At 57.4% G+C, this 11,971-nt stretch overlaps 1 protein-coding gene and 1 long non-coding RNA gene across 3 annotated transcripts in view; both read left to right on the top strand.

Moving 5' to 3' along the window:
* Slc25a10 (solute carrier family 25 member 10) overlaps positions 1-3,192 on the top strand; it is a 9,390-nt gene extending 6,198 nt beyond the window's left edge. Inside the window, exons 6-11 of one of the 2 annotated variants that reach the window (XM_048797267.1) lie at positions 682-725; positions 850-920; positions 1,163-1,255; positions 1,526-1,603; positions 1,984-2,040; positions 2,678-3,192. In XM_048797267.1, the coding sequence (XP_048653224.1) occupies positions 682-725; positions 850-920; positions 1,163-1,255; positions 1,526-1,603; positions 1,984-2,040; positions 2,678-3,133 (799 nt within the window). In that variant the 3' untranslated portion in view covers positions 3,134-3,192. Of the gene's footprint in view, positions 1-681; positions 726-849; positions 921-1,162; positions 1,256-1,525; positions 1,604-1,983; positions 2,041-2,133 lie in introns of both variants that reach the window. The other variant, XM_048797271.1, reaches the window with a different exon arrangement.
* Positions 3,193-10,419: 7,227 nt separating this feature from the next.
* LOC125614487 lies at positions 10,420-11,468 on the top strand. Its single transcript, XR_007345067.1, has 2 exons — positions 10,420-10,624; positions 10,921-11,468. It is a non-coding gene; the product is annotated as an uncharacterized LOC125614487 (long non-coding RNA).
* Positions 11,469-11,971: the final 503 nt, after the last annotated feature.

The following is an 11,971-nucleotide window of genomic DNA, read 5'->3' as shown; positions in this document are numbered from 1 at the left end:
CTTGCCCCCCCCCCCCCATTCTTTCCTTATGAAAGAGTGTTGCTAGGTTGAGAGCTGGCCCCCAGCTGCTGACACCTGCCCACACCTGGGGATGGACTTGGAAGCCTGGATCGTGGCTGAGGGACAGCCACACCCGGGCGTCCCTGTGGGTGTGTGTGCAGGGCCCAGAGCCTCAGAGACCCTGGAGCAGAGCACATGAGATCAGCATGACCCCTCCAAGAGGCTCCCAGGCACACCTCTCTGTCCGCTCTCAGGGTGGCCAGCTGTGGTGACGTGGGTCGGGGTGCAGCCACCCCTCCTGCTGCAGCAGCCCAGTCCTTCCCACCAGCCTGCAGTATCCCTGGCCAGAGCCTGAGCCATCTCACTCTCTGGTCGAGACTCCCAGGCAGTTTCTGGTTTCTTGCTGGTGTCCCTCTGGCCTTCCAGCCTGGAGGAGGGCAGGTGCTGACCTCTGTGGTGGGAGCCACACCGAGCCTGGGGTTCTCTGGGAAAACAGGACCTCCCCCAGGACAGACAGGGCAGGGTGGCTTAGCTAGGAGGGGCTGTCCTCGTGAGGCTTCTGCAGGAGCCCCAGGGGCATGTCCATCATGGTTTCCCAGCAGTTCCCAGGGCCTAGGGAGGACCCCCAGGAGCTAGTGGACAAGGTGAGCCTCAAGTGGTCCATTTCTGTGTCCCTGGCAGCTATGCCCATGCCCTGGATGGCCTGTACCGTGTGGCGCGTGAAGGTGAGAGGAGCCGGCTCCCTGGGACCCCAGGGAAGGGGCCTGAGGAGGGGAGTGGTGTGCAGGACCTGGGGTGCTGTGGGCATCGGGCTGCGCTGTGTGCTCAGGGCCGGCCTTCCTCCTGCAGAGGGTCTGAGGAAGCTGTTCTCCGGCGCGACGATGGCCTCTAGCCGCGGGGCCCTCGTCACCGTGGGTCAGGTAGGGCTCCTGTGGAAGGTGGGGCTTGTGGGCAGCCTCCCTCACCATTGCCATGCCTGGGGGATCGTAGAGCACCTGCTGTCCTGTGGGCACAGGTGGTCAGGGCTGCAGCCTGGGTCTGGGCCTGGGCCTCCCTGTCCCCAGTGTGGCACTGGCGTAGGTGGTGGGCAGAGCCGGTGCTTGGTCACGGCCTTCCCCAGCTGAGGCTGTGATGGGCCCTGACCACCCTGCCCCCACTGCAGCTGTCCTGCTATGACCAGGCCAAGCAGCTGGTCCTCAGCACCGGGTACCTGTCTGACAACACCTTCACCCACTTCATCGCCAGCTTCATTGCGGTCAGTGCCCGGTGTAGCAAGGGCGGGGTCCCTGGCCCTGCCTCCAGGGCTGAGGGCACCCTGTGAGGTGAGGTGGGCAGGTGGAGGCACTGGGTGAGCCTGGTGCTGCCTCTCTGGGTCACACAAGTGGCTCCGGGGCATTGGAACTTGTTAGGATGAGTCCTGGTGTCCCCTGAGGTCCCTGAGCCTGCAGCCTCCAGACAGCTCCTGGAGTGGGGCCAGGGTATGAGAGGTGCCCGCAGGCCAGTTGGTGACAAGCCCCCTCCCCAGGGTGGATGTGCCACGTTCCTGTGCCAGCCCCTGGACGTGCTGAAAACCCGCCTGATGAACTCCAAGGGGGAGTATCAGGTGAGGCCGCTGGCCAGTGTCCCCTCTGGCGATGGGAGGGACTGAGGCAAGGCTTTCTCTTGCCAGGGTGGGGGTGGGTTGTACCTTCTCTTGGTGGGGGAGGGCTTCTTTCAGATCAGTGTCCTTCAGAGGCAGCCTGGGATGAGGCCTGTCCTGCTGGGCCTCCTGTCTCAGGCTGCATCCGCTCCTGCCCCGCTGTCCTGTTTTCCTGGGCCCCCTTCTCTTAGCCAGCAGCCCCTTCAGGGCTCACACAGCAGGGCCTGGTGCCCTGGGCTTCTAGCCCCTGTTAACCACGGGCTGCTGCCCTCGGGCTGCTCTGGGGCCATATGCCGGCCAGTGCCAGGCTCACCTCTGCTCTGTCCTGTCTGCATCTCCTGCAGGGTGTTTTCCACTGTGCTGTGGAGACCGCGAAGCTTGGACCACTGGCCTTTTACAAGGTGCGTTGGGGTGGCAGGCCGCGGGGCCTCCTGGCCTCGCGGGGCCTCCTGGCCTCACGGGCCTCCTGGCCTCACGCCTCTGTCTCGGCCCAGGGCCTCTTTCCCGCAGGTGTCCGGCTCATCCCCCACACTGTGCTCACCTTCGTGTTTCTGGAGCAGCTGCGGAAACACTTCGGTGTCAAAGTGCTGACCTGATGACCCCCAGGCTGCTGGGCAGCGGGGCTGGCCCCAGGAGCAGCCCTCGGGAAGAGGCAGGCTCGGGCTCCTGTCCTTCCCAGCCTGGGCCACACTGTGCCACCCCCACACTGGGGCTGCCTGGGCCTCCCAACCCTGCCTGGGCCAGGGCTGCCTCCAGGGGCTTGGTCCCCTCTGAGCCCCACCAGCTCAGGCCCCTTGCCACCCGCAGTGGGTGTTTAGCCTGCCCCTCCCCCCACAGGGGGCCGATTCTGGGCTGAGGCCGGCCCCAGGTCCCCTGGTGTTCCAGTTGCTGGAGCTGGGAGGGGTCCTGTCCCTGTTCCTGCTCACTAGGTGGCAGCCCGGGCCTGAAGAGCAGCTCCCCAGTCGCCTCTGCCCAGGCCTTGGGTGACAGGTGGGGCAGGGCTTGCCAGCTGTGACATGGGCACTTTTGTGTCCCCAGGGGGCTGTAGTTTTGGTGTCCTCAGAGGTAGTGCCCCTCCAAGACCTGCTACAGGGAAAGGAGCCCAGATGCCAGATCACCGGCCAGTTCCAGGATGCCAGCCCTGGTGCCCCAGGCCCTCCCCACACCCAGCTCCAGCCGCTTTACTGGTCAGTTTTGCCAAAACCTCTCAGTACCAACAGGCCGCTGCTACCTTCAGGGGTTAGCCCAAGCCCACCTGCGCCTTCCCCTCCTGGCAGCCTGGAGACAGGCCCCCACTGGCAGAGAGGGGGCAGCTGGGACATCCATGTGCTGCAGAGTGTCCTCCAGGACTTTCTTCCCTGTATGGCAGGCGGTCACTCGCCAGAGCCCCCCAGTAGCCAGAAACCCTCACCAAAGCTGCCTGTTTCCCCCAAGTGGGGTTGGGCGCCAGTCTGCCTCCCTGGTCCCTTGGCACTGGGCCCGGGATGGGGCTAGTGGATCCAGGGGTGCTGTGGCGCAGCTCTGCAGGGGCCTAATAAATGACAGAGACCTGCTCCATGCCTCTTCCCTACACACACTACTGGCAGGGGCCGTGGGCCCCCTCTGCACCGTGCCGGGAGGATGCGCTGGTTTGTGGGGCAGGCACCTGGCCCTGCCTGAACACACGTGGACAGAGAAACTGGGGTCGGGCAGCCTCCCCAGCACCAGCAGGAGGGAGAAGCAGGGAGTGAGCCCCGGCATGCAGGTGGCTGGTGTGGGACCCTGGAACACTGGGCTGGCCCCAGGCTGGGTGAGCTGCTCCAAATGGGGCAGGAGGGCCTCTCTGGGTGTGCCCCCTTTAGCCAGCCCTGGGTACTGCCCAGTTGTCTGGGAAGCCCAGAAGGGACCAGGGAGACCTTGGGAGCTGAGAGGTGGGGGCTGGAACCATGGGGCGGGGCAGGCTTGGGGAACTGGGGTGCAGTCTCAGCCTGTCAGGGGAAGGGGATGTCAGTTTGGGAGGTGCTGCCAGGCTCCAGCAGTGTGGCCTGTGGTCCCAGCTACTCAGCATGCTGAGGCAGGAAGAGCCCAGGAGCTCAAGGCCAGATGGGCAGCACAGAGAGACCCTTTGATCTGCTGACCTGTCATGTAAGTGCTTCGGTGCACGTCTCTTAACAATGCACCTTAGGACAGAGTCGCCCTCGCTGCAGGTGATGATGCCCAGCCAGGGCTCGCAGTCCTGGCGCCATCCTCGAGCACTGCCCTCCTGCATTTCCTAACGCTGGTCGGGGTCCCACCTGTGGCCAACAGAACCAGGGTGGTGCCCTGGGCCGAGGGCCTGATGGGTCCTGGTTGGCAGGAAGCTGCTGCACTCCCTGGGTCTGCAGCTGGGGCCTGGCTGGGGCGGCGGGTGGGGTAGAGGGAGGCGCTTCTTCTTCACCCCTGGGAAGAGCCAAGGCGAGGCCTGGCCCCACAAAACCTGCTCGCACTATCTCAGGGAGCCCTGGAATAAGAATCCCTCGTCACGTCAGGTTGTCAGGGCCAACCGGGAAGCCGGCCCGTCCCCCAGCCTCTTCAGCATGGAAGCTAGCCCTGCCCGGACAGAGCCTCCCTGGAGGGAGGGAAGTGCCTGGTCTGGTTTGGTGGGGTGGCCTGGCAGCCATCCCTGCAGGGCAGGGTGCAGAGGTGGGGCAGGAGGGGCCCCAACCACAGGGCAGGGCTGTGGGCAAAGTTCCCAGCAGGAAGGGGGTGGGGGCAAGTCGGAGGGCAGTGCCACTGTGGGGGTCAAACCAGGCAGAAGTGGTGGGCTGGCCAGCACCCGGTCCTGTTTCCTGCCCCGCCTGCCAGCCCTGGGCTGCCCACCGCTGCAGCCCTGCGCACGTACTCTATGGTTTACCAGTCACAGAGCCGTCATTTACTAAGACAGCCATCAGCTGGGTGCCAAGGCGCTCCGCTGGGAGAACAGCTGAGCCAGGGCTCCAGGACAGCAGGTGCCCCACATGCACAGGGACAGTGCACCTTGCCTTCTTGGCCACACACAGGAGGTCCCTGGAAATGGCCCAGATCCACCTGTGGAGTAGAGGCCAACTGGTGGGAGCGGTGACGCACCAGGAGCCTGGAGACTGTGCGTTCAGGGCTCGCCCAGCCAGGGGGCAGCCAGAGAAGAGGGGAGGCTCTGGAGTGGACAAAGGGAGGCTCAGGTGAACCCTGTCACCAGGGAGGCTGGGCCTCCTGTGGGACGCCTCAGGAGCAGGCTTGGCTTGCTCTGGTTGGTCTGGAGTCAGGAGTCAGGAGCCAGGAGGTTAGGGAAGGGCTGGGGAGAGCCCAGTGTGGAGCGCTTGCCTGGCATGCAGGAGGCCCTGGGTCCATGACCAGGAATATTAAGGAGCTGTCAGTTATTAACCGAGTCTGGTCGCCTTGGGCCAGCTACTGCAGGGCAGTTGGCCTCCTGACTGGGTTGTGGCTGATGGTGGGTCAGAGTTCTCTTCATACATGCATATATCTATGTGGCCCTGGGGGTGACCCCAGGGCCTTGCACACACTGAGCACATGCTTCACCACTGAAGTACACCTTAGTCTCTCCTTGGATTCTGTGTGGCCGCTTGCATTGTCTGTTGGCTCAGATTCTCAGGACCACATATTTGGTAAAGGGTTCTTAGATTTGATAGCAAAACACAAGCAACAAAAGAGAAAACAGGCAGAGTGTACTTTTTCAAAATAAAATCAGCCTTGGGTCTCTGCCTCTTGTCGGGCTTGGACAGCACCCAGCTGGGTTGGGGTGTCCTGGCTTGCATCTCTGTGGTGCCTAGAGACAAGTGGCAGTTACTGACGACAACTCTGGGTCTGTATTTCCTGCGTGATTTTTTTACAATAAGACACCAGCTACTTAAGAAATAGACACTTTAATCCATCAATTCATCTATTGAACAAATCGGAAGAATATTCCAAGAGGTGAAACCTCTTTAAAAAATAGGTCAAGGGTCTGGGGATGTGGCTCAAGTGGTAGCGCGCGGCCCGGGTTCGATCCTCAGCACCACATACAAGTAAAGATGTTATGTCTGCCAAAAACTAAAATGTAAATAAATATTTTAAAAAAAGGTCAAATTCTTGAATTCATAGTGGCTAGATGTGGTTGTAAATCAACCAATGGCATGAAAAAAAATGCTTCAAAGAATACATATATGTGCATGGTTGCCCATGCGTGACCAAATGTCTCTTTCTTATACTTTATGGCTTTTTATTTTGCTATACCTTTTAAAGAATATGCCCCTTCGGACTGGGGTATAGCTCAGTTGGTGGAGTGCTTGCCCTGCATGTACAAGGCCCTGGGTTCAATCCCCAGCACCAAAAAAAAAAAAAAAGGAACATGCCCCCTTCATCAGATCAAGAAATTGCCCTTCTATGTGGTGGCACACACCAGTGACTTGGGAGGCTGAGGCAGGAGCACCACAAGTTCAAGGCCAGCCTCAGCAACTGAGTGAGACCCTGTCTCAAAAAATAAAAGGTGTTAGGGGTGTGTTTGGTGGTACAACGCCCCTAGTTTCAGTGCCAGTACCAAAGAGAAAGAAAAGAACTTAGCCGAAGACTGATGCGCACCTGGAATCCCAATGGCTTGGGAGGCTGAGGTAAGAGGATTGCAAGTTCAAAGCCACCTCAGCAACTCAAGTGAGGTGCTAAGCAAATCATAGCAAGACCATGTCTTTAAATAAAATGAAATTTTTAAAAAGGGCTGGGGATGTGGCTCAGTGATCAAGTGACCCCAGGTTCAGTCCCTGGTACCAAAAAAAAAAGAAAAAGAACCTAAAGGAAAGAGTTCTCTGGCTTGAATGTCAGTGCTGTGCGAGCAGGTGGAGGACTGAAGGCCCCCAGTGCCCTGGGCGCTCTGTGGGGCTGTCAAAGGTCAACCAACCGAAACTGACACGTGGTGACTGGGAGCACCGGGAACCTGGACTGGGCGGCCCTTCGCTGCCTGAGGGAGTGCGTGTCGGGGGCACTGAGTGGAAGGGTAGGGGTAGGGGTTCCAGACAGAGGGCTGAAAAGAACCGGCATCAGAACAGCCATGATCCCTGCAAAGCTGCTTTCTAACGCAGAGACAGGGAGACAGCAAAGGAAAGCAGCCACCGGCTGGCCTCCAGAGGACCCGGGTGCCTCTCCTGACACCTCCATCCATGCCAGTCCAGGGTGGCCTGTGTGGTCTGGCTGCTGTTCCTCCAGGGCTGGTTCCAGGAAGGTCAGGTCAGTAGCTCAGGTCCTGATGGGAGCTTGGCCTGAGGGACTCCATCTGGACCTTAAGCTTGGCCTATGCAGAAGCCTAGTCTCCCTCCCCCTCCTCTTCCTTCCTTCCCTCTCCTCCTCCTCCTCCTCCTCTCCCTCTTAGGGTGCCTGTCCCTCCCAAGCCTGAAGCTGCAGAGGGGCCAAGCCCAGAGTCCAGCTCCTGGACAGGGTAGAGCCGAGAGCTAGTGGGCCCCACCCATGTGACTGGGTCAAGAGCAAGTTCAGAAAGACCACTTGAACTTTATTACGACAGACGATGAACTGCACGTAGTTATGTTTTATTGGTCATAGGCATGCTCTGCAAACATCACCCCAGTCCAGAGTGGGCACACCTGGCCTCCAAAAGCCTCCTCCCTCCGGCAGCGGCCACTGAGGAGCATGCAGGGAAGGGCTCTACCATGGAGCTACACCCCCGGCCTTTTGTCTTGGAGACAGGGTCTCAGGAAGTTGCCCTAGCTGGCCTTGAACTTGCGGTCCTCCCGTGTCACTGGGATCATGACATGGATAGCCATGCTTGGCCACAAGAGAACATTCTAGACAATATTAAAGACAGAGCCATGAGAGAACACTGCAACAACTTCATGCCAAGAGTGCAAGTGGTACAATGAATGGGGGGTGTTCCAGACCCAAGTCAAGGCTGAGCATGGACGCAGCAGCTGGGTGTGCTGCGCAGACCCTGCCCCACACCCTCTGCTGCGGGTGGCCCAGAGCAGCTGGACTTGATCCATCACTGATAGCTTCCCTCATTCTAGTCCCCTCTTCAGAACCAACCAGAGGAAGACAAATACCCTCCCCTGCCCAACCCACAGGGCTCCGGGGCCACTTCTGCTGGGACCTTGCCACGGGGCTCCCCTGAACCTTCTCTTTTTCCCTAAAGCCTCCCCGTGGCCTGCCTCCCCGTGGCCTGCCTCTCCGCCTCGGCCAATCAGGCTGGGCTCCTTAGAGCAAGCTTCTCTGGTCCTCATTCGCACGGTCTTCACTTATGGGATAGTCAGCTTTGTGTGACGAGCAATTCACAGGAAGATTTTATTTGACCTCAAGATCTCAGAGGTCAGTCTGTGGTCAGTGGACACTGTTGCTACGGGCCTGAGATAAGGCAAACGTCGTGGCAGAAGACTGGTGAAGGGAAGCTTCTCAGCTCATGGCAGTCAGGAGCAGAGAGAGAACAAGGGACCAGACATAATCCCCAAGGGCACACTCCCAGTGACCCACTTCTTCCAGCCACATCACCTCTGCCTACAGTTACCACTCGGTGATCCATTCACATTCTTGATCCTTTAAATGGATTAATCCACTGATGAGGTCAGAGCTCTCACAGCCTGATCATCCCCTCTGAACATTCCTGCGTTGGAGATCGTTTCCAACACAGCTTTTACAGAGACATTTCACATGCAAACCAAAACAATGTATATCCACAAAGTTACCAAAATTCCAGCCCCCGACAGCTCCAGATCTAGCTGGTTTTGTCACTGGACAGGGATCCCAGGAGATCCCTCCAAGGTCAGTGGGTTCTCAACCCAGCCTGAGTGGATATGCTCCTAAAAAGGACTGCAAGCTGCATCAGAAGAAAAGTGCAAGCAAAGATCCACCAACAGGCAGCAGAGGTACAGACACCCAAGACAGGGTGCATCTCCCCAGCCCCTCAGAAGTGGGGTGACCGCCCAGGCTGAGCTCCGGACTGTGCAGAGGGAAAGTGACTGCAAACCCTCAGGCACACTCTCATGAATACCAAGTCCTGTGTCATTTGATATGGGGGTTCAGAATTCAGCTTCTCCCTGGTTAACCCCTCGCCAGCATCAGCCTGTGGTGTGGGTCTTTGGATCTGGTGGCGTTAAAGGGATCAGGCTTTTGTTCTCGTACAGGAACACATGGAGGTTTTTGATGGTGGTGGTTGTTTTTATTTTCAGTACTAGGAATTGAACATAGCGTCACTTTACCCCTGAGCTACATTCCCAGAACTTTTTATTTTTTATTGTGAGACAGGGCCTCCCTACGTTGCCTAGGCTGGCTCTGAATTTGTAATCGTCTTGCCCCACCTCCCGAGTTCCTGGGAGCCACCATGCATGGCTGGAGGTTTGTTCATCCAACTGGAGGACAGGCGTGGCCAGTCATGCTCCATGTGAAGGGTCTCCCTCTCTGAGATCCTACCACTCCCAGTTTAATGGGGGAATTTTGACTAAACTGGGTCTGGGGGTGTGACTCGGTGGTAGAGCACTTTCCTGGCATGTGTGAGGCTTTGGTTTTGGTTCCAAGCATGACCAAAGGAAAAAAAAGGAGGAGAAAGAACGATTATTATTTGACTAAATGTTCATGGAACAGAACAATCTGTGCTAAGGTGGTGTCTGGAGGGTCCCCCAAAGGTTCCCCGTGCGGCAGTGCTCCCAGCTGGGCTCTGGTGAAGGGAGCAACCAAGATGGAGACCAGCAGAGGCAGCTTATCAGAGCTGACAGGACAGGCCCTCTCTGTAGGAGACAGAGGCCCAGGAACAGGCTCAAGTCCTGGGACTCTTATGGGGGAGGCTCAGAAACCAGAGCCGGCGGGTCCTAATGCCAGAGGTTAAAGGTTGGGTTGGTGCAAGGGAGTGGTAAGTCTTTCTCAGAAATGCCCTTGGGCGGGAAAGCTAAACTTTTCCCTTAAAATGGCAGCTGTCCAGGCTGGGGATGTGGCTCAAGCGGTAGCGCGCGGCCTGGGTTCGATTCTCAGAACCACATACAAAGATGTTGTGTCCGCGGAAAACTAAAAAAATATATTAAAATTTAAAAAAAAAAAATGGCAGCTGTCACTTAAGATGGCCACCCGGATGCTAAGCAAGGACCTTATACTGGTCATCAGTGGATCAACCTTTTCACAGCTGAATGGACTGTGGGCAGGTGGTGGGGCTGTGCCTCTCCGTTCCCCACTGCCATGGGCTAAGCACCTCAGCCATGCCCTTCCACCAGGATGTTCTGCCTAAAGCCCTGGAGCCGCCCAACCATGGGCTGAGACTTTAGAGACTGTGAGCCAAAGCACATGTTTCCTCCTTTGATTTTTCCCAGGTATTTGTGACAGTTATGAAAAGCTGCTGGGCACAGTGGTACCAGCTGGTAATTCCAGTGGCTCAGGAGACTGAGACCAGAGGATCGTGAGTTCAAAGCCAGCCTCAACAATTTAGCAAGGCCCTAAGCAACTCAGTGAGACTCTGTCTCTAAATAAAACATAAAAAATGCTGGGGATGTTGCTCGGTGGTTAGCCCCTGGGTTCAATCGTCGGTATCATAAATAAATAAACTAAGTTACCTGTCCCTAGTTCTGTACCTAAGAAAAATGCAAACATGTCCATGTGAAAGCTGGATACATTTTTTTTTGCGGGGGCGGTGCTGGGAATTAAACTCCAGAGGTATGTTCTACCATCAAACTACATCCCCAGATCAATTCATATTTTATTTTTAAAACTTTTTTTTTAGTAGTAGATGGACACAATCCTCTTTATTTATTTCTGTGTGGTGCTGAGGATTGAACCCAGGGCCTCACGCATGCTAGGCAAGCGCTCTACCACTGAGCCCCAGCCCCAGCCCTCATTTTATTTTTATTTTTAAATTCTGAGATGGGGTCTTGCTAAGTTGCCCAGGCTGGCCTTAAACCTGTGGTCCTTCTCCTTCAGCCACCCACGTACACTCGTGTATTTAGCAGCCCTATCTTCAGTCACCAAAATGTGGAAGCAACACAAGTGTCCATGGAGAGAGGTGTGGAGAGGACCGTAAGTTCAAAGCCAGCTTCAGCAATTTAGCAAGACCCTAAGCACTCCAAATGCTCGCACATTTAAGTCCTGATGCACCATGGGGATCTGAAAGATCACTGTAGTCTAAGCAGTAGTGGCCCTGGGAGTGGCCCTAGGGGTAGGCAGCACCCAGAGGGGTTGAGCTGCACTCACCTGTTCCCTTGTAATCCTACCCCTTGCCTCATTTGAATGGCTTCTTCCCAATAAAAGGGTTCAGCACATTCTCTCTCTCTCTCTCTCTTTCTCTCTCTCTCTCTCTCTCTCTCTCTCTCCAGGGACCCCTATTTCATGCAGCCCAGTTCCCCTGGAGCGACCTGAGTGTTAAGTCCTGGAATGGAACACAGGAATGGGATCTGTGGCACACCACACCATGAACCACACCAGCCTTGCACAGGAAGGACACGCTGACACAGGCCACACCGCAGAAGCACTCATGCCCAGGCCAGTGCAAGAAGCCAGACTCCCTCCTCCCCAAAGTCTACAGAGCACACTCATGGGGAGGGAGGGCTGGGTGCCCTGACAGCTGCCTCTCCTTCTAACACCGCTGCCTTGGCTTGCTCCCTGAACTGCCTCCAGAAAGCTGTTTGAGAACAACCCCCCCAGCCAGGCCTGGTGCACACACCTGTAATCCCAGCTACCCTGGAGGTCGCAGCAGAAGGATCTCAAGTTGGAGATCAGCCTTGAATTTAGCAACTTAGCAAGATCCTGTCTCAGAATGGAATAAAATAAAATAAGGGTGAGTAATCTGCTCAGTGCAAAGCACACGTCTAGCATTTGTGAGGCCCTGGGTTCACTCACACACACACACACACACACACACACACACACACAAAGACATCCCGGGGAAGGCAATGAGGAAGAGGAACAGGGTGTGTGTGTGACCCCAGCTGGGGGCCACCGCCATGGCTGGTGATCTGGTCAGTTCTGGCCGGCTCCCAGCCCACCGCACTTGTCCTGGGCCATGCACGCCGGCCCCACCCTGTCTCCGTAGGCTAGCCCTGCTCAGGGTGGCAGGGAGAATCCCCAAGGCGTGGACAGAGAAAACCTCTTACCGCCCCCCACTTGCGACTGCCCGGGTGCTCCCCACACCCTGACCGGAACGGCTGGTCTGCTTCAAGGGGACATACTGGGAGTTCAGGAAGGCTCCCGAGAGGGGGGACAGGGGACCGGCAGTGAAGGCCCAGCGACTCCAGGGACCGTCCGGCTTGCAAGTGAGCCACGGCTGGACATGTCCTCTCGCAGCGTCCCCCTCCACAGGGTGGGCTGCGCGCAGTCCGGAGTCTCCGCCTCGCTGGGTTTCGAGGACACCAGGGGAGCGGGGGCGGG

Source organism: Marmota marmota, unplaced genomic scaffold (assembly GCF_001458135.2).
Source record: "Marmota marmota marmota unplaced genomic scaffold, marMar, whole genome shotgun sequence".
Classification (NCBI taxonomy): Eukaryota; Metazoa; Chordata; class Mammalia; order Rodentia; family Sciuridae; genus Marmota; species Marmota marmota.
This window is presented reverse-complemented; position numbering and strand designations above follow the sequence as displayed.